General features: G+C 27.5%; 1 protein-coding gene across 1 annotated transcript; it reads left to right on the top strand.

Annotated features, from left to right (window-relative positions):
* Positions 1 to 18967: 18967 nt before the first annotated feature.
* LOC111287779 (uncharacterized) lies at positions 18968 to 21060 on the top strand. The gene has a single exon (XM_022878453.2). The coding sequence runs from the start codon at positions 19204 to 19206 to the stop codon at positions 20497 to 20499; it is 1296 nt and encodes a 431-aa protein (XP_022734188.2). The 5' UTR covers positions 18968 to 19203; the 3' UTR covers positions 20500 to 21060.
* The last annotated feature ends 1254 nt before the right edge of the window (positions 21061 to 22314 follow it).

Here is a 22314-nt window from a genome sequence, read left to right as displayed (position 1 = left end):
TGGAATCTCATCTTCAACCAAACACTCTAGCATATTTTTAAGTCGATAAATACATGATTTAAGTGTTAAAAAAAGGGTGTACAAGGGTTGGAATGAGAGACCAATCCATAGCTTTCTTGTTTTCAGTTTTCCTTAGCATTTAAACTTTTAGTTCATAAGCTTCTAGTTCTTTTAGTTTTATACTCTTTTTCAATTCAGTTTATAAACATTATTTTAAGTTTACTTCAATTGAATTCTCGTTTAAACTTTTTTTCTATTCTGTTTTACTTAGTTTTTATACAAGTTGGTTTAAAAAATGTTAGTTGTAATCTATTTAGATTTTAATCTTTATAATTTACAATTATATCATTAAGTCTTGTCTAATTCATGTTGTACATGTTTTGTTTTGTTTGAATTATCCAATTACCTATTTAAGTCATCTTTAAGCATTCAGTTTACATTGTTAGGGTTAGGTTTAAGTTTAATTATCACATGCTTGTATAGTTTGCATAATTTGGGGTTAAATTGATATAATTACAATTTGGGTGCAACTGTTTTTATTTCAATTGTTTTTTTTTTTTCATTTTTAGGGTAATAATTAGTTAATTCTTCATTTAATTAATCATGTTTCAATTCGGTTTAGTACTTATTGATTAGGGTTTGCATGAATTGCATTAAATTAGGTATTATATCATTCTGGTTTTGCATATTGTGTTAATTTAATTTCTGTTTAAGTTTAATTTGATTTAATTGCATGTTATTTAAATAAAATAAAGTCATTCGCATGATTTATAGTTAATTAAGGTTTCTGTTTACGTGGTTTGCATGTTAGTTCATTAGGTTTTATATTTGGCATTACATATTTGATTCTCATAAGTTTTTATTTTGGTTCTTTTAACTAGTATTGCTTATTTTCTTACATTATTACTTTTGGTTTATGCTATTTAGAGTTAATTAAATTTTGGTTTAGGTATTTAGCTTTATATTGATTTCTGTTTTTGTATTGCTTATTTTCTTGCATTATTACTTTTGTTTATACTATTTAGAGTTAATTGAATTTTGATTTAGGTATTTAGCTTTATATTGATTTCTATTTTTGCTTATATTGTCATAGTGGTTTCTTTTTTTCATGTCCTTAGTTATTTATAGCTTGTTTAGTTTAATTTGGTATATCTTTTAATTGATTTTTCTAAGTATAGGTTTAAGGGCATATAATTTTGGTGCTTGAGTCTCCTATTTTTAAATCCTCATGGGAACAATACTCTACTTATCATTATATTATTTGTACAATTTTGTGCGCAAGCAGATTACCTATCATGTTTTTGGTGCCATTGCTAAGAATCAAACTGGGGTCACTCGTGTGATAGGCGAGAATACTTACCACTACACTACAACTTGATTGATCATTTGCAAGTGCACAGAGTCAATACAAATAATATAATGATAAGTAGAGTATCGTTCCCACGATAATTGAAAAATAAAAAACTCAAGCACCAAAATTATATGCCTTTAATCCTATACTTAGAACAATAAATTAAAAGATGTGAAAACTAATCAAATAAAAACCTAAAAACATGCAATACTATGAATCAATACCAAAATAAACTAAACAAGCTATAAATAACTAAATAAATGCAAAATAGAAACCAATCTAATAAAATAATCAAAAATCGAAATCAACTAAAACTCAATACTAGAACCGAAATCCAATTAACTATAAATAGCATAAACCAAAAGTAATAATGTAAGAAAATAAGTAATACTAATCAAAAGAACCAAAACAAAAACTTATAAGAATAAAAAATGAAATGCCAAATATAAACCCTAATGAACTAATATGCAAACCATGTAAATAGAAACCTTAATTAACTATAAATCATGCAAGTTTTAAATAACATGTAATTAAACCAAATTAAACTTAAACAGAAATTAAATCAACACAATATGCAAAACTTGAATGATACAAACCCTAATCTAATGCAATTCATGCAACCCTAATCAATAAGTACTAAAACAAATTGAAACAAAGTTAATTAAATGAAGAATTAACTAATTATTACCCTAAAAACAAAAGCAAAAACAATTTGAATAAAAACAACTGCACATGAATTATAAGTATAACAATTTAACCCTAAATCATGCAAACCATACAAGCATGTGATAATTAAACTTAAATCCAGCCCTAACAATGTAAACTAAATGCTTAAAAATGACTTAAACAAGTAATTGGATGAACTCGAACAAAACAAAACATGAACAACATGAATTAGATAATACTTAAAAGATAGAATCGTAAATTATAAAGATTAAAATCTAAATCAATTGCAACTAATATTTTTTAAACCAATTTGCATAAAACTAAGTAAAACAGAATAGAAAGAAAGCTTTAAACTAGAATTCTATTGAAGTAAACTTAAAATAATGTGCATAAACTGAATTGAAAAAGGCATAAAACTAAAAGAACAAAAAACTTAAGAACTGAAAATTTAAATGCTAAAGAAAACTGAAAACAAGAAAGCTATGGATTAGTCTATCACCTCAACCTATCTACACCATTTTCCTAACACTTAAATCATACATTTATAGGCTTAAAAATCCTTTAAAGTGTTTGGCTAAAGATGAGATTCTAAGAACAATTCACATAGTTTCAATTGGACTTGGTTCTTTTAATCCCAAAATTCTTTTTTAATAAAAACTATTAAAAAAAAGTTTCTAGATATTTATATACCGTAATTTATCATGCAACAACTCATACCATACATAAACTTATCAAAAATAAAATCTTGCCAAATTAAAAAAGTATATTTTTGGCCTTACTATATTTAGCTTCCAAAAAGTTGATTCAAATCCTTCCATCTTGATTTTGATCTTCTCTTCCATACCTTGGCTTGAATTTTTGAAAAAAAATTAAAAATTAACTTCATCTAAAAAGCTTCCTAAATGCCCATACAAGTTGTATTTATAAACCCATGCAAAATCCTACTTGAAGTAGAATTAGGAATACTTCTTCACTAAGAAAAAAAATCCAACTCCAAATAGGAAAAAAAACATAACTGCCACCTTATCATGCCACATCATCTTCCTTAACCATTAAAAAAATATTTAAATGCCTTGTCATCCTATTGTAATCCCATACATGTGCACCTACACAAGCTACCATGGACTTATAATAATGTGAAAATACAATTTTACCTTTATTCTTTGTCAAAATTCTTTCATCAATTCTTTGCATGAAGCTTCCTTTTTTTTCTTCAAGATTCCTCATCTTTAGGATGTTCATCATCTTGAACATATTTCTTATTCTTAAACTTCAAGATTTTTAAGAAAATCAAGAACTTCCGAAAACATCCCAACTATCCATAATTTGATCAAGAATCATTCTTTTTTTTTTCAAAAAAGCCTATAAAATAGAAAAGTTGACTATTTACAAGTAAAAATAACTTTGTTTTACTAAGAACTAAGCAAAAATTAACCACAAAAGCACTAGAAATAACTTTATAAAATAGAGTTATCAAACCACCCAAACTTAAACTTTTGCTTGTCCTCAAGTAAAAAAAAAAAAAACTAAGATAAATAAAAAAATAACATGCTAGAGATCATCACATGCTCCTAATACTAGATTCTTATGAATCCTAAAAAATTACATGATAAGTATATTTAAAAAGAAAATTAAGAGCATATGTCCCACACAAAACTCATTCAAGAATAAGGCTACATTTCAATCATAAATTTCAATGTGTGTGTGAATAATCCATCTCAAATCAACACAAGATATTTAATTAAAGCTAAGCAAGTATGAAATCAACAAATTCCTTCAAAGCATGAACAAATTTCATAAGTTTACTTTTCACATACCCTCTTCACTAATTTAGCCATAAATTTAACAAAGATCAATAGGTCTTTATTAAGCTTGTAATGTCAGGCTAGGGTTAAAATATGACAAAGAAAAATTTAGGCTCATAAACCCAAATATGCTTTACTTAGAATCATACTTTAATAAGAAAGCTTCTAAGAAAATTGTAACCCCCAAATTTAAATTCTTCATTCTTTTCACTTCTTTTTTCAAACAACAACTTCTTTTAATTTTACATTTATACTTTGCTTTGCTGTTTTTTCTTTTTTTTTTTTTCCCTTTTTTTTCAAATAGCAACTACATTGATTTTCATGAATATTTTTGCTAATTTCACTTTTCTTTTTCTTGTTCAATTCTGTTTTTTTTTTTTTTATTCTTCCTTTGAAAAGCTATTTTTGGCTTTTACTTTTCTTTTCTTTGGCTTTGAAATAGAATTTTCACAATCAAGCTCAAACTCCACCCTTCCATCCCAATGTAACATAACTCTCATAATTCTTTTATCATATGCACATAAGGTAAGGTAGAAAGATAAAGATAATAAAACAAATGGTGGCATAATTATATAGGTGAAAATAAAGAAAGGGAATATATATATATATATTAAGCTCAAAAAAGGTAACTAGGGATAAACATATATAAAGGTTAGCTTAAAATGCTCAAACAATCTAAAAATGGCCTAAATCATCTCTTTAGTTAACTGTGGTCTATTATTTCCCCTTAAGGGATGCTTAAGCAAATTCTAAAATAAGTGTATAACTTCAAAGATCAATTCAACTTCACATCTACCTAACTATAATTAAACATACATGCATCTCAAAAATCAAGATTAAGTACTCAAGATAGTAAAAATATTACAATTAGAAAGAAACAAATTAAAAAATTCATCTCATGCTTTCACTACATTCAAACTGGGTCAGTTAATTTTGATATTAGTAGAAGAACAGCACCAAATGTTACTGGCAATTTGTTGCCCACCCATCCTAAGAATGCCTTGGGCGAAGGATGAGAACATCGTGTGGAAAAGAAGGTAGAAGAAATTAAAATTCCTTTCAGCCAATTATTTGATGCTTTGTATGAGGCTGACATGATACACCCAGTAAACCCACCTATTTATTGTGAAAAATGTGTGCCTAACAAAATATGCAAGTACCATAGTGGGACCCTTGGCCACTCTTCGAAACATGTGAACAATTCCACCAAAAAGTATAAAAGTTGATAGATTCTTACCAAGTTGAGTTCTATAAAAGGGAGAAACCTCAAGGCGTGTTGAGGTGTCCACCATAAATACACCATTAAATAGAGCACTAAAACTGGCGACAATCTATTGTGGCGAGAAGCCAAAATCAATTATGGACAAGCAAATTCCTAAACCAACAACTTTCAAGGTCTCTACCCCATTTTCGTATAAAGATAAAAAGGTTGTGCCATGGAGACGTGGTCGTGATTTTGCAGTTTAAGAGTAAAAGGGGCATGTGTCTAAAATAGATGCTACCAATATCGCTGGTATAAGTAGCATAACTTGAAGTGAAAGATGTTACACTCTAAAGATGCTAAAGAAAGCAAGAAAGGAAAAGGCCAAGGTTGGAGAAAAATAGAATTATCTTGTATCAAGTCTTGAAAAAGAATGTTAAAAATCGATAATGAAAAAAAAGCATGTGAGTTTTTCAAACTGATAAAATATAGTGAATATTATGTTGTAGAATAGATAAATAAGATGCCAGCTAAAATCTCGTTGTTGTCGCTATTACTGAATTTTGAATCTCATCGTAATACCTTGCTGAAGGTGTTAAACCAAGCTTCTATGGCACATAATGTATTTGTGGAGTATGTTAATCATTTAGCTAGAAACATGGTGGTGCCACATTATATAACTTTTAATGATGACAAGATTCCTCCAAAAAGAAAATGAAGCACCAAAGCATTGCAGATCAATGTCAAGTGCAGGAGTCATTATTTTGAAAGTTGTGTGCCTTTGTGTTAAAGAAGCCCTGCTGTGTGCCTTGAAGGAGCTTTTGATTTTTAGTAATTGTGTGTCTTTACTTTCAAGGAGCTTGTCGCAAAAAAAAAAAAAGTTAGATCAATGAAGAAAAGTTAGATCAGTGAAGAGCTTACAAAGATTCTTCTCTTTGTAAGCTTTTTTCGAAGGAAACGGACCAGAAAAAAACCAAACTAAAGAACAGTTAGATCAGTGAAGAGTTTACAAAAAGAAGAATCTTGATCCTCCAAGGTCAGGAAATGAAATCAAAAATCTAGAAAAGGAGATCGAGAAACTCTAAAACTGGTTGCAAAGTAAAAACGAAGAAGCAGATAGAGAAATAGAGGAGGAGAAAGAAGAAAAGAGAATGGGAGAACATAGTCAGGGGAATAGGTGAGTGGGACTTTGTTAGGGATAGCCTATCTCCATTTCTACTCAGCCACCAAAATCGTGGAAGGAAAAAAACTTGTGGGAAGGAAAGAAACACCGAACACTTGTAAGTTTGAGAATCCTTTGGAATCTTTTTCATATAAAGTAATACTATAAATTTTTCGTTCATAAAAGTCAAAACTGACTAAATAATCAATTAATATGATGTACTTAATTTAGCAATAAAATATCAAAACCATTTTAAATTTTAGCTCGGGATTAAAATTAACCAAATTTATCACTATACAACAAGTCAATATTGAATTTGCTAATGTGTTTTTAATTTTGTTAATTTTTTAATAAAAAGTAAAGAAATTGATAAAAAAAAGTTTCATTTACATAAATGGGATGTTCCTTAGGTTCGGTACACAGCGAAGAAATTGGTTGGACAAAATTTCTTTTGCGTTGGTATATAGTGAAAAAGTGTAGGTATGAACGGTCAACAATATTCAGCAAATGGAAAAGAGTGATAAATTACGTTCACCCATTCAAGTCCAAAAGATAGAAGAGTAATTACACTGTAAGGAACAGCTCCTCGATCCTTCCCATCTGATGATACAAGCACAAGTTAAGCTAGCAACCCTCTTAATACGCAACTCAGTCAAAATTCAAGTGCTTAACGAATTCTTCAACCAATAATTCTGAAGATGATTACTAAGGCAAACCCATCAATCTGCTGTCAAAATGAAAGAGAGCACAAAAAAAAAAATCAATCTTTCGGCTTGGACCTTCCTAACCAAATGAAGTAAAATTCCTAAGGGCTTCATTTTGCCATTAATGATCATCCAAATTTGACCAAGTTCGAAAGCGTTTTTCATTACGTCGTACTTTGCATTTGGACAAAAGTAGTTTGGATCAAATCTCCGTCTGAAGATGGCAATTCTTCATGTCGTCATGCAGGAAAAAAACGAAAGAATATTTATCTAAAAATTTCATGGTGCAGAGGATAAGAAGAGAACAAACAGACAGACGGGCGTTTCAAACGACACAGATTGTTCAATCTGCAGTGACAACATGAACCCTGTGGGGTCACTTATTTTTAAAGCAACGAATAGCTCAATGACAGTTTATGCCTGCTTTTTTGCTTCTTTCATAAGCAATCCAATATTTCCTATGCCGGTAAACTCAACCAATAAAATTACAACGAATCATTACTATATTTCTTTTTTATGGGCGGCTTTGTCAAAAATTTTTCGATGGGTTTGCATTAAAAACAAGTTTGACCCAATGAATTCTCAACGAACCAGTACTTGCCGTTTTAAAGCCTGTTTTGTTTTAAAAAAAAATTGAAGTGGAGTTTTACTCTTGCTTCCTTACCACAGATAAGAGAGGTTGTATTTACTGATACATGCAAGGGTTATCTCAATTGATGATGTTGGTTTACGTGAATAATTCACAAACTTTATATAACCGATCAGATAAACAGCCAACAATAATCTATATATGACGCAACATTTTGGGTTATAGACAATTAATTCTCCACGTACTTCAGGTTCTATATATAATTCCCTTTTTTGTCGGAATGTGGGTGAATTGGTTTAGGTAGCCTCAGTTTAATTTCTTCAATCCAGTAACAATTTTACTCTTTCTTGGCCCAATGGGTTTCTCTTGTCTTTTCTGACCAGGACCAGATATATCCTCCTCCCGCACTTGACATTTTATCTGTAAATCTATGTTTTAAGGGGTTTTTTCTTCAGACAGAAAGATGGAAATCTAAGAGAAATTTTTTGGAAAAGAAAAGCTAAAAACTTGATCTTTGAAGTCTCATAATTAATAACGGTGAATGTCATAATTTGATATTTAATGATGACTATCATCAAGATCTAATTTTATAATTAATTAAATGATCACTAGAAGTTCCAAATGAAGGATGATGCATTGATTTGCTCTACAGCTCCAAGCTAGTTAAGGCATGATACTAACAATAGAGGAAATAGACAATCAGTTATAAACCTCGAAGACATGATATAATTAACAAATTAAGAATCGACTAGAAAGTCGCATCATGATAAATTAAAATTCAGACATGTTCAATGCAGCAGTGGAGAGGCATACAACATATTGCTCAACAATTCCTTCAAAATGCCACAGAAATTTATATCATCCAAAGGTTTAATTAAGCCCAAGAGGACATAATATATCCACTGTCAAAATTTCTCAGAAAGGGAAAACTTATCGGCTAGCAGAAACACAAAGTGAAACTGCAAAGGTAGGAAATGGGGTTAGGATTTAGGTACGTAGAAATTAGGGTCTAGTTCAATTGAGATAAGAGGCCGAAGAGGGTTGAAACAAAAGGTAAAGTTTCCTGGAGCTATGGCATTCATGCAGCAGCAAAACACACAAAAACAAGTTTATGATCATGCTGTAAACACCCCAGAATTCTGCAGTGAGTTGGATTGGAATTTCTAAATCCTTAAATTTTGGAATAATACTTTTAAGCTAAAGGGGAGCACATAAAAGCTCTGAAAAAAAAACTTAAACTACACTTAACAAGAACCAATATTGGGTATGACCTTTCCAATCAATATAATTAGTAGACAGAATTGATAGCTTCTGTAACCATACACCGTAAATCCGTAACCCACCACATACAGTTCTAATTGGGCTGGCTGACGTTACAATTCTTTCATAAAGCAAAATTCCACAATCAAAGGACTGCTTAGCATCTAATTTTATTGGCTTAGCTGCTTTTGTTTTTTAAGTAACCTGCATATATATATCAGTTTAATTATAATGGTTTTAATTAAGGCAAGCTTAATTAACTTAATGAATGAGAAAAAAAAACTCTCAACCATTTGGCATTCGCATCAGTTGCATTACTTTGTAAGATTACAAAGAAGGAAAGATGTGCTAAGACAATTGTCACATATCTCGTCATGATTTGTTTAGAAAAGTAATAAGTAGATGTAACAAAACAAAATGATAATTTTTTATTTTAGTTTTAAAATTTAATAACTTTTATCCATATGATAATTTTTATTTTAGTTCTTTAAAAAAATAGAGAGTGGCAATTAGTTAAATTAGGGAGAGAATGTTGGTTTATCCATAATCATAGTTTTAACTTTCCCTAGAAGTGGACTAGAAATCAACAAATGAATTAATGAAACAACCTCACTTCACCAGAACCACAAAGGATATAGCAAAAAAGAAACAATGTCCAAAACATTCAAAGCTGCAAAACAGAGATCAAGACGACACCAACTTTGACGTTGAAAGAAACAAAGGAAAACAAATTCAAAAAACAATTTAAAAAAAAAACCATGTGGCCTACCATTAAAAAACTTCAAACTTTTACCTAGTTATTTCTTCCTATTACTGGAAAATCTAAATGCACCTCCATTTTTATACATACATTACATTTTTTTATAAATTTTTTAAGTGAAATTATTTAAATATTCTTTTCACAAATTTTGTAACTTTCAAAAAATTTATTTTCGAAAAATTATAATATTTCTCTAACATATATTTTCGAAAAGTTATAACATTTCTCCAAAAGGCATTTTTGAAAAATCATAATACTTTTCAAAAATGCATTTATGAGACTGTTGGAGTGAAATTTTATGAAAAATTATAAAAAAAAAGGAAATTTTGTTTAAATTATTTATAAATAAGTTTAATGAAAAAAAATTATTATTAAAATATCATAAATTTTAAAATTAATAAAAAAGTTTACTTTTACTATTTTTAACCTTAAAGAAAGAATAATATGCTCTAACTAAATTAAAGATAAAATAGTAAATATAATTTTTTTTATAAATTAAAAATTAAAATTAAAATTAAATTTTTTTATAAATTTAGCAAATATAACTTAATTTTGGTGACATGCAGAATACTTTTATTGTGCCAGGCGGTACATCTTTGTTTTTTTATATATATATTTAATTAAATTTTTTAAAATTATCAAAAAATTAATATAAATTTTTTTGTGTAAGACTAGTTATATAAATTTTATTTTCCTTTATCATTCATTTATCAAGAATATGTCAAGTGTTTTAAATGATTTTTTTAATTTTTTATATATTTAATAAATAATTTTTAGATTTTAATTTTTTTGTTGTACGCATTTATATTAAGGCTATGTCAAGCCTTTTAATTAGTTTTTTCACTTTTGCATTTTTATTTCTTTTTTCTTTTTTCCCTTTTTATATTCAATAAATATTTTTTGATATTTTTAAATTTTTTAAATATTGGGTTCATTTGATATTATTATTAAAATATTTTTAGTTATTTTTTCTTAATCTAATAAATTTTAAAGAAAAAGAATATTAGAAGAGATATCAACGTCATATCCGAATTTAATTTTTTTTATCTTTTTTAGCTTTTGAGATTAATGATATAAATTTCTCAAGAAAAATTCATTATTTTCATTGTTACGTGGCAAATCAATATTTTACTTGTCGTCCTTTTTGTTTCCTTTTTTTAGTTTTTTCCTTTCTTTTTAATATTAAATTATTTTTTAAAAAACGAACAAATATGTACATGTTAAAAAATTTAAGTAAACAAAAATAAAAAAAATATGACTTTGTGGCATGAAAAACATTATCTCAAACATAATTATACTTATAAGATACAACAAAACTTTAAAAAACTTTCTAAATCAAAAGTAATAAAATTGATCAAGCAGAAAAATTTATTTCTAATAATTGAACAGTCACCAATTAAATTAATTCAAAAAACCATGATATTTTGTATAGTTATATTTTTTTGTTTGAATAAATTTTATTTAAACAATTATGTTTTTCTATTCAAATATGTTTATTCGAACTATCATGTTTTTTTTTCTATTCAAATATATTTATTCAGAATTAGTAATATTTTGAAATAAAAAATTAAAATATTTAAAAATTAAATCTATTTACTAAATAAGTCCAAGTACATCAAGTGTCCAAGTGCATATTTTTTACTTTTAAAATTATCTGATCCACTAGGAAAACTCCTAGCAAATTCAAATGACTTAGATTTACTCTAACACTTAGCTTAATTACTTAAATAATTGAACAATCACCAAACAAGCTAATTTAAAAAGTCATGATATTTTGTATAGTCATATTTTTTTGTTTAAATAAATTTTATTTAAACAATTATATTTTTTTGTTCAATTATGTTTCTTCGAACTATCATGTTTTTTTTCTATTTAGATATATTTATTCAGAATTAGTAATATCTAGAAATAAAAAATTAAAAGATTTAAAAATTAAATCTATTTACTAAATAAGTCCAAGTGCCTCAAGTGTCCAAGTGCATATTTTTTACTTTTAAAATTATCTTATCCACTAGGAAAACTCCTAGTAAATTCAAATTACTTGACTTACTCTAACACTTAGCTTAATTACTTAAATAACATAAGTAATCTCTTTTAAACTACATATAAATCATCTTTTTATTCAATGTGAGATACACCACATTTTAAACTGCTAACAATCTCCTACTAGTTTGAAATATTGGTGTTTAATCTTTAACCATTCACACAAATAAATATTATGAATATAAAAAGGTATATTTCGATTTAAACTTTCAATTAGCATATATACCTTATAATCTAACGAAGTTAATAGTGTCCACAGATTAAACCTCAACTCATAATATTAAAATTAAAGATATAACACATAATACTTATTTAATATTCTGTTAGTGGTTTATAACCACTTTAGCACTATAATGGTCATGTGCTTATCCTTATTCATAAACATTTACAAGAAAGTTTCTAATTTTCTTGTTGAAGCGGTACGACTTTTATGTTTATATAAGTGGAGTTTCTTGTTTATGTCTTAATCGCTATAGACATTTAATTATAAACTCCATTAAGAGTTTAATTTCATCCTACATTTACGCAATAGCTTACACTAATATTCCAAATATTTGTAGTAGATTGATTAGTGTTTACAGACACATAACAATAATTTGTTGTTACTTATTAAACTTTGCAATTAGGGGTTACTAATTCAAAGTTAAGTTCCCATTATTAGTGTTTAAAAGAAATTTTAAACCCATTCCACTTGTGGTGCTTCTTACCAAATTTTTAGGTAGTGCCTTAGTAAGAGAATCTGTTAAATTGTTAGCAAATTTAACATATATTATGGTAATCACCTCATTTTTTTATCAATTCTCTGACATAATCATGTCTTAAACTAATGTGTCTAGATTTTCTATTATCCATTTCACTATAAGCTCTAGATAGAGTAGCTTCACTATCACAGTACAAAAAAAAATGACTGTCATTAGTTATGACCATAACTCTATATCCATTAATAAATTTATTAGCCATTCAGCTTTTTTATCTGCTGCAACTAAAGCTATAAATTCAAATTTCATAGTTAAATGTGAAATGCAAGTTTGTTTCTTAGATGCCTAACTAATTGCACCACTGTCAAGAGTAAACACCCATCATGAAGTGGATTTTTGTCACTTATACTAGTGATCCAACTTACATTTGAATATCTTTCCAAAATAGCTGGATATCTAGAATAAAATAAGCCAAATCTTTAGTTCTTTTAAGATCACATAGAACTCTTCCTATGGCTTTCCAATGATTTATACTAGGCTTACTTATATATCTTGATAACTTATAAACAGCAAAAGCTATATCTGGCCTAGTACAATACATAACATACATAACACTTCCAATAACACTAGCATATTCAAGTTGTGCAATTGCATAATCTTGATTTTTTGGTAATTTTATACTTGTATCATATGGAGTATTGACTTCTTTTATATTAAAACACTTAAACTTATTAAGCAGTTTCTCAGTATAATGACTTTGATTAAATACGAAACCCTTGTTATATTTCTTAACTTTAAATCCCAAAATGGTATTAACTTTATTTAAATATTTGATTTTGAAATTAGAAAGCAAACACCTTTTGGTTTCATTTATGCCAATCATATTAGTACTAAAAATTAGCATATCATCTGCATAGAGACATATTATAACTCCATATTCTTTAGTAAATTTTGAGTAAATGCATTTATCCACTTTAATATATTTAAAACCATTGGCTACTATAGTTGAATCAAACTTTTCATACCATTGATTATGAGCTTGCTTTAGGTTATAAAGTGACTTAATTAATTTACAAAATTTTATTTTCATTACCTAAAAGAATAAAACTGTTTGGCTATTCCATGAATACTTCTTCCTTTAAGTCACTATTTAAAAAGGTCATCTTAACATCCATTTGATGCACTTGTAATTTATAAATGAAAATCAAAGCTATAAGAACTCTAATGGATGTTATCCTAGCTACTTGAGCATATGTGTCAAAATAATCTATGCCTTCTTTTTGTTTAAAATCTTTTGCAACTAATCTTGCTTTAAAGGTTTATACAAAACCATCTATATTATATTTCTTTCTAAACACCCATTTATATCCTATAGGTTTAGAACCTAGAGGTAAATCTATCAAAACCCATGTATTATTGGATATGATTAAGTTCATTTCATCATTAATAGCCTCTTTTCAAAAAGCAACATCTCTTGAAGTCATAGCTTTATTAAATGTTTTAAGGTCTCCATCTATATTTAGTAAAATTGGAGTTTCATTAAGCATTTTAGTTCTATTTCCTTCTACTAAGAATACTATAGAATTTGAAAAAACAAAATCTAAAGGCAAACGATTCTCTTTTCTAGTTCTTTCTCTCCTTCTAAGTTCAACATAATCATTACTTTCTTTTCTTTTATTTTCAGTCATAGAAATCATTTCAATTTGTTTCTCCATATCAATTTTAGTATCACATATAAATTTATTTTCAAAAAACTTTACGTGAATAGATTCAACAATAACATTAGTATTTAAATCAAAAAGTTTATATGCTTTTTAATTTGTGCATAACCAACAAAAATATTTCTAATACCTCTGGGTCCTAATTTTGATTTATGAGGATTAGGTATTTTATAAAAGGTAATGCACCCACACATTTCAAAATAATCCAAATTTGATTTTCTGTCATGATTTCAAAATTCATATGATGTCTTCAAAATTTTTTTTGAAAGAATTCTATTTGTATATGGCATGCTTTTAAAAGTGTTTCTCCCCAAAAATTTAAAGGTAATTTAGCATTTAACAACATACTATTTACCATATCAACTAAGGTTCTATTTTTTTTTTTGGCTAAACCATTTTATTAATGTGCATAAAGGGTTATCTTTTGATAAATAATTTCATTATCTTCACAAAAAAAAGGAAAAAGAATCTGAAAAATATTTGTCACCCCTATCAGTTCAAAGAATTTTGATTTTTTTTCTTCTTTTGATTTTCAATAACTGATTTATATTTTTTAAATTTTTCAAAAGCTTCATCTTTTGTTCTCATTAGATAAGCAAAAGTATAACGAGAACTATCATCTATAAATATTATAAAATACCTTTTTTTCTCTCCTTGTTAATAAATTATTTAACTCACAAATATCATATTGTACAAGTTCTAACAATTTTATATTTTGTTGACTTTAAGAAAAGGTTTCTTAGTCATTTTTGCTTTGACACAGATTTCACATTTAATGTCATAATTTTTCTGTTATGTTATATAACCATGCTTAATCATATAATTCATATATTGATAATTTAAATGTCATAATCTAGCATGCCATAAGGAAGAAGAATGCGCAACAATATAAGCAGAAACATTATTTATTTCATCAATACTTAGTTTAAACATACCATCATTAGAATAACTTTTTCTAATGAATATACCATTTTTAGACACTATAACTTTATTAGACTCTAGCACAATCTTAAAGCCTTTCTTACATAATAGATTTACAGATAAAAGATTTTTTCTAATATCAAGAATATGAAAAATATTAAGTAAAGTTAGTTTTTTATCTTGAGATGAATTTCAATTCAACTGTTCCTTTTTCAATCACTTTAGTAGGAACATGATTTCTCATAAGGATGTTTTTAATCTCTTACATTATTCATAAGTCTTGAACTGCTCTTTGTTATAGCAAATATGAATTGTTACACCAAAATCTAGCCACCAATCAGAGGATTTATTTGCAATAGTCATATGAACTTCGATGATCATTCCAATTTACATGTCAATCACCATTGCAATAAGTTCATTGATTTCTTACTCAATCATATTTGCCTTGTTTTTAGAACTAGAACCAATCTTAATTCCAACATTTTAAAATCTATAATCCTTAATCAAATGTCCTTTCTTTTCATAATGGAAACACATTTTATTTTTTTTAAATTTGGATTTCTTAAATCCATTCTTCTTGACTTTAAAATTATTTTAAAATGTACCAAAAGACTTGTGAGTTTTTTCAAAATTTTCTCCACTCACATAGTTCATATTGAAACCTCCAAAAAAGAGTGCATCTCTTGCACTATTTTTTGCTTAAATCTATATGTGAGTTTGAAATTCTTCAATAGTGAAAGTATCTGTTAAATGCAAAACTTTTTTTCTATATCCATGCCAAGAAGAATGAAGTTTTGACAAAATAGCTCCAACTTAAAGTGAATCAGGAACCTTAATTTCTAGCTCACTTAAGTTAGAAACCAAAATTTACAACTTGTGCACTTGGTTCATGATTGGTTTGTCATCAGTTATTAAAAATTCAAAGTATTTCAAGGCCAAAAACTTATCAGTACCTTTCTTTTTGTTCATATATTTGTGTTCAAAAGCAATCCATATCTCTTTTGGTATTTCATATTTTTGTATTCGTCTTATAGATGATCAGATAATGAATTCAAAATATAATCTCAACAGACTAGTTCATCTTCTTCACATTTGCTTTTTATTGCCTTAACAACATCAAAATCTTCAAGAGTTGATTTTGGAATTGGTTCTAAATTTGGATCTAGTACATAAAACATCTTTAATGCAGTCAATAGAAAAATCATTTTGTCCTTTCATTGAGTATAGTTTGATCCATTAAAACGATCAAGTTTGATTATATCTTGATTTTAAAAATGAACTTTCATGCTTGATTCCAAATTCATAGCAGCAGTAGGGACAATAGTAGATGTAGTATCCATAATTACCTTGAAATTGTTAGAAATTAAAAAAAATAAAAATAATAAGAAAGAAGAAATATGGCTTTGAGGCATGAATAACGCTATCTTAAAAGCAATTATAATTATAAAATACAACAAATCTTTAAAAACTCTCTAAATCAGAAGTAGTAAAATTGGTCAGACAGAAATATCTATTTATAATAGATGAACAGTCACTAATTAAGTCAATCTATAAAATCATAACATTCTGTATAATCATGTTTTCTTATTTAAATAAACTTTTTTAAATAGTCATATTTTTTTATTCAGATATTTTTATTCGAACAATAATGTTTTTCTCTGTTCAAACATATTATTTAGAATCAGTAATATTTTGAAATAAAAAAATTTAAAATTTTAAAAATTAAATATATTTACTAAACAAGCCTAAGTGCCCAAGTGTTTATTTTTTTACTTTTAAAATTATTTGACCCACTAAGAAAACTCCTAATAAGCTCAAATGACTTGGCCTATTTTAACATTTAGCTCAATTACTTAAATAACATAAGTAATCTCTTTTAAACTATATACAAATAATCTTTCTACTCAATATGAGATATACCACATTCTAAATTACCAACAATACATATAACATCCTATTTCATTTTTTATTTTTTATTTTTAATTAAATAAATTTTACTTTAAAAAAAAAAACTAGCTCATCACGTAATTTTGATAATTTTGACTTTTCATAGAGCATCATGGCAATCTCTTTTGCCTTATTATTTTTTTCTTGCATTTTCATTTATGGGGCTTCTAAATGCATTTTTGTTTATCTCTTTACATCTCTCTTTTTTTCTTTAATTAATCTCTAAGTAAAATTATTTAATTATTATTTTTTACAAGTTTTAGGATATTCATTTCTGAAATGTTATATATCTTTCTAGAAATTATTTTATGAAAGTTTAGGTAGTAAAACTTTAAGAAAAATTTAAAAAAAAAATTTATTAAAAATTTTTATTAACTAGTCTAATGAAAAAATTATTATTAAAAAATTATAAGTTTTAAAATTAATTTGATCTTAGAGAAAGAATAAATCTTATAAGACCTTAAATAAACTAAAAACAAAATAGTAAATGAAATTTTTTTATAAATTTAAAATTCATCATTTCTTTTTAATATTTTTTTTGTATTGATTATTAAAAATTTATAATAGTTTTAACTAAACCGAACTCTTTAAAAATGTTTCTCTATCTACTCATCACAATAGATTTCTCCGGTTAATATATTAGATTTTGACAAAATTATGTAGTATTTAATAGTACTGCTTGTATAATTTCAAAGAGTTTTTACTCTCAAATATTGATAAGACCTGATAGTTCTTTCCTCGTTCCTTGTGGCATAAGAAATAAAATATTTTATTATGGCCTCCTAAGATTTTATTTCTTATATAAGGTCAAAATAATAAAATCAATTTTGTATTAATTTTAAAATTTATAACTTTTCAATAATAATTTTTTTCATTACATGAATTAATAAAAATCTTTAATAAAATCCCTTTTCTCTAATTTTTCCTTAAAAAGTTTATAATCTTTCTATACAATGAATTTTCAGTAAGTTTTATAATTTTTTGAAAATTTATTTTTAATAAGTTGTGTCCAAAAACTTGTGAGAAAGGTAATTAAATAATTTTATTTTTATAAAATTTTGAAAAAAAAAAAGTGAGGTTATGAAGAGCAAAAAAAGTAGTGCATTTAAAAGCTCTCTTTTATTTATTTTCCTTTTTTATTTTTATTTTATTTTCTTTTTCCTTCTTTCTACATATTTAATTAATTATCTTATTTTAAAAAAATTAGTGTGGGGTTTATTTCAAATTATTGATTAAAAAAGTATTTTCTTAAAGTTTTTAAGATTTTCTTATTTTTTAAAAATAAATTACATAAATTTTGCGCATTTTGACTTTGCAAAAAACCTTTCACTTGTCACGTTGATTTAATAGGAGCAATTTTATTTAAATCGAAATTAGATTGAGAGTGGAATGATTTTATATTTATCTATCTTTATTCACCTTTTTTTTTTTTTTGAAAGATTTGTATTAAATGAATCAAACATAAAAACAAAAAAGTTTATAAAATATAGTTTGTAAAAATAAAAAATTAATTTATATATTCACACATCACTTACATTTGAGATTGTCTATATCTATTGACTTTTTAAAAATTAAATAATTTTTAAAATCAATAAACAAACATATTAAAATTTTTTTGACTTGCAACAATGCTACCTAATTTATATAAATATTAAGAAATATTTATTTGATTAGTTCTATTAATTTTGAACCTCATTATGTAAAATTGAATTAATCCAATTATATTATATTATTTTTATTAATCGAATCAAAATTATTAATTTTTCAAATTAAATGAATTTATTAATTAGATCGATTCAATTAATTTTTTTAATTAACCGAATAATAAATATATTTAAATTAAATTATATTTTAAATTCTTAATTTCTTATATCTTAAACAAATTAAATAAATTTATCTAACAAAATATTATGTTAAAAATTTTAATAATTTATAAAATAAAATAATTTATTTCATATATTTTTTATTTCATATTTAAATTTTATTACATTTTATTAAAATTTTAGTTAATTAGATTTTCAAATTAAATAATCAAAAATCAAAATTCTTTTAAAATTATTTTAACATTATAACAAATCAATTAATTTAATTAATTAATTCAATTAAAATTAGATTATCAAAGTCCTATAAATACTATAATTAAATATTTTTCACAGTTTTTCACTCACTTATCTTTTCCTCGAAACTTTAACAAAGTCGAACCGACCCGATTCGAGCCAAATCAAAACAAGCAAAACAAAACCACAATTGCTGCAAATTAAAAACCCCTGCCCTTTGGGCTACATGCTTTAGACCTCAAATCTTATTTCCTTTTATCAACCCAGATGTAAATGTAATTTCCTTTCCATAACAGGGTATTTTATTTATTGCTTTTCATGGCTTCAGCTTATGTTAACAACATCGCTGTCCGACCGGAGGGTTTCCAGCCAACTACAAGTTATTCTTCTTACGGTTGGTTCTGTCCTAGGATTTCCTTCAGCCCAGAAGAGAAGCCGTCTAAGTCTAGACCCAAGTTTCCAACTGATCCTGCAGATCCTCTTCCTGGTTCTGATCCGCAAGAGATCCAAGACTTTGAGTTCAGGCTTGAAGATCCTGTCACCATGCTTCCAGCTGATGAGCTTTTTTCTGATGGTAAGCTTGTACCTTTGCAGTTCTCAACTCTGAAACACCATCCTCCTGTGAATGCTTTATCTGAGATCAGGTCCCTCAAAACAGCGAAATCTTGCCGTAGAACAGAAACGGAGATTTCTGGCACGGATCCTTACTTGTTGTCTCCTAAGGCTCCAAGGTGTTCAAGCAGGTGGAGGGAACTTCTGGGTCTTAAAAAGGTTTCCCAAAACACTAATCAACCTCCCAAATCCGAGTCTCAGAGCAAAACCTTATTATTATTATCTAATACTAACCCGAAACCTCTGAAGCATTTTCTTCATAGAAGCTCAAAATCTTCCTCTTCCACCGCTTCCTGGGCAGACTCTTCATTAAGTCTTCCCTTGTTGAAAGACTCAGATTGTGAGTCAGTCTCTATATCTTCATCAAGGTTATCGCTTTCTTCTTCATCTTCCGGCCATGAACACGAGGATCTTCCAAGGCCGTCACTTGATTCCGATAAGCCAAATTTGAACAACCCCAGCCTGAAACCTTTTGCTCCCTGTAGAAATATGAACCCAAACCCAATGAGAATGAGGATGGTTAAACAAAGAACAGATATAGGGCCCGATACTAATCAAACAGCAGCTGCTGGGACTCGAATAGGTCGGAGTCCGAACCGGAGGGATTCATCAGGTGGACTAACAAGCAGGGGAGTTTCAGTAGATAGTCCAAGAATGAACTCTTCAGGAAAAATCGTGTTTCAAAGCCTGGAAAGAAGTACAAGCAGTCCAAGTCGTTTCAATGGTGGTCCTAGGTTTAAACAAAGAGGAATGGAAAAGTCATATTCAGCTAATGTTAGAATCACCCCAGTTCTTAACGTCCCCGTTTGCTCCTTGAGAGGATCGTCAAAATCAGGCTCCGTTTTTGGATTCGGACAGTTGTTTTCATCTTCCCCACAAAAGACTGCAAATGGAGGAAGCAGCAAAGGGCATCAGAGTAACAATAGCAGCAGAAACAAAACAACAGATCGAAATCATGAAAAAGAACCAAAAACAAACAAAAGAGATTTGGTAACAATCTAGTACTAAGTTTTAATTAGTAGTAGTTACATTTTTAACGTTTTCATGTGTTACTTTTTTAGATTTGTGTCGTGGGTTCTCTCTCTCTCTCTTTTTTTTTTTTCAATTTCCTGACAATTCCCACATTTTCTTGTAGCTCTTCTCTTTTAATAAAAGAAAACTTGTAGAATTTAGATGTAAATAACCATTTTCCCTTCTTATTTGTGTTTTTTCTTTCTTTTATAGAAGTATTTTGCTGGCTTTTTAACGGAAAAAAGAAGAGAAAAACTGAGAGTTTGGATGAAGTTGGTTAATGTTTTGGTTTGTAAGTCGATCTGAAAGATTTGGAATCTCTTTTTTTCTCCGTGATGATCAGTTAGAGGTTGGTGGTGAGGTGGAGTGCTGAATGAATTTTGGTTTTGCATTCCACGCTCTGGAAAAGAGCGTCTGTCAGGATTTCTAAGTCTTTCGAATAGTCATGTCGAGTACTTGAGCTGATCTAATCTGTCTCTTTCAATAAATGATATATTTAATATTATATTTTATATCTTTTGAGATTTGTTGTTTAATTACTACTGGAGTTCGGGAAAATGATGATGAGACTTCCCACGCAGCGCTGCTGCAACCTTTTAGCCTCTTACTACTAATATCTTATTTCTTTCCGACATTATATATATATATATGTCACTATATTTTGTTTTTCATTTTGATATGTATTGTACTGTTGAGACCCCTCCTTCTTTGCCCTAATTTGTTTAAATTTATGGGTGGCAATTGGACCACATGCCATCAACATTTGGTAAGAGGTTCAAACATGTGGGATATCTTTAACTAATACTTGAAATATTTCAGATGCTAAATTTGTTACCATCTTAATGTCATATCCTTTATTCCATTGGCCTACTTGTCTTCTCTTCTTAATTTATCCAAAAATACTTTTTAACATCCACATTAGATTAGTTGCATCTCAACTTTCCCCATTACAATGATTGATAAGATTTAAAGGAACAAATTTTGTAACAGAAAGGGGGAAAAGCAAGAACAATTTGTGGGGTTTCTTCTATCTATTCCGAAAGATGCAAGATTTCCTAGTGGATTGTAAAATTTTAATCTTAGGGAGGGTGATGGTGGGAAAGTGCTATATGCATGTTTCAGGGAAATGTATATAAGCATTCCTTTGCCTCTCGGTTACTGTTCCATGCAAGCTAAAAGTTAACAAATAAAATTGTAAAAGAAAAGGGCCTTTTGATACATTAAGAGCCCATTTGGTTTCAAGGTGCGGCAGTTAAAATTTATTATATCATTGATTAAATTGATTAAATTTAAATGTTAATTTTAATAAAATTTATTTAATATGAATGTTTTGTTAAATTTCTTTAATTATAATTATAATATTTTTAAATTATAATTATAATAATTTTATTTTTTTTAATTTTATCGTAATTAATTTTATTATCCATCCGAATAGCCAAAGCATAAATCTTTTTTCTTGGGAGTGGTCTGGCCGGCTGGCATCTATGGCTCATGATTTTACTCCACCCTACTTGCCTAGCCCTCGGAGTCCGATCAATCCTCATGTACTAGTGTTTTTTTCTTTTTTAAGCCAATGATGTTTTGTTTGACCTCATCCCCTCCGGACCAACATCTTTGTCCCATTAGAAATCTAGCCCTTTACCCTTTGTTTTCAACATATTTGTTTTTAATGTTAGATTTTTAATTAGTTTCGTCAACTCGAATTTTATGCACAAGGGAGAAACGTTTAGATGATCTGTACTTGAAGTACTGTTTGGTACATCATCTAATTATTGATGCTTGCCACTTCTAAAGCTAAAAGTAGGT

The sequence above is a fragment of the Durio zibethinus genome, chromosome 4, assembly GCF_047325235.1.
Source record: "Durio zibethinus cultivar Kanyao isolate XHJ-2024 chromosome 4, ASM4732523v1, whole genome shotgun sequence".
NCBI lineage: Eukaryota > Viridiplantae > Streptophyta > Magnoliopsida > Malvales > Malvaceae > Durio > Durio zibethinus.
This window is presented reverse-complemented; position numbering and strand designations above follow the sequence as displayed.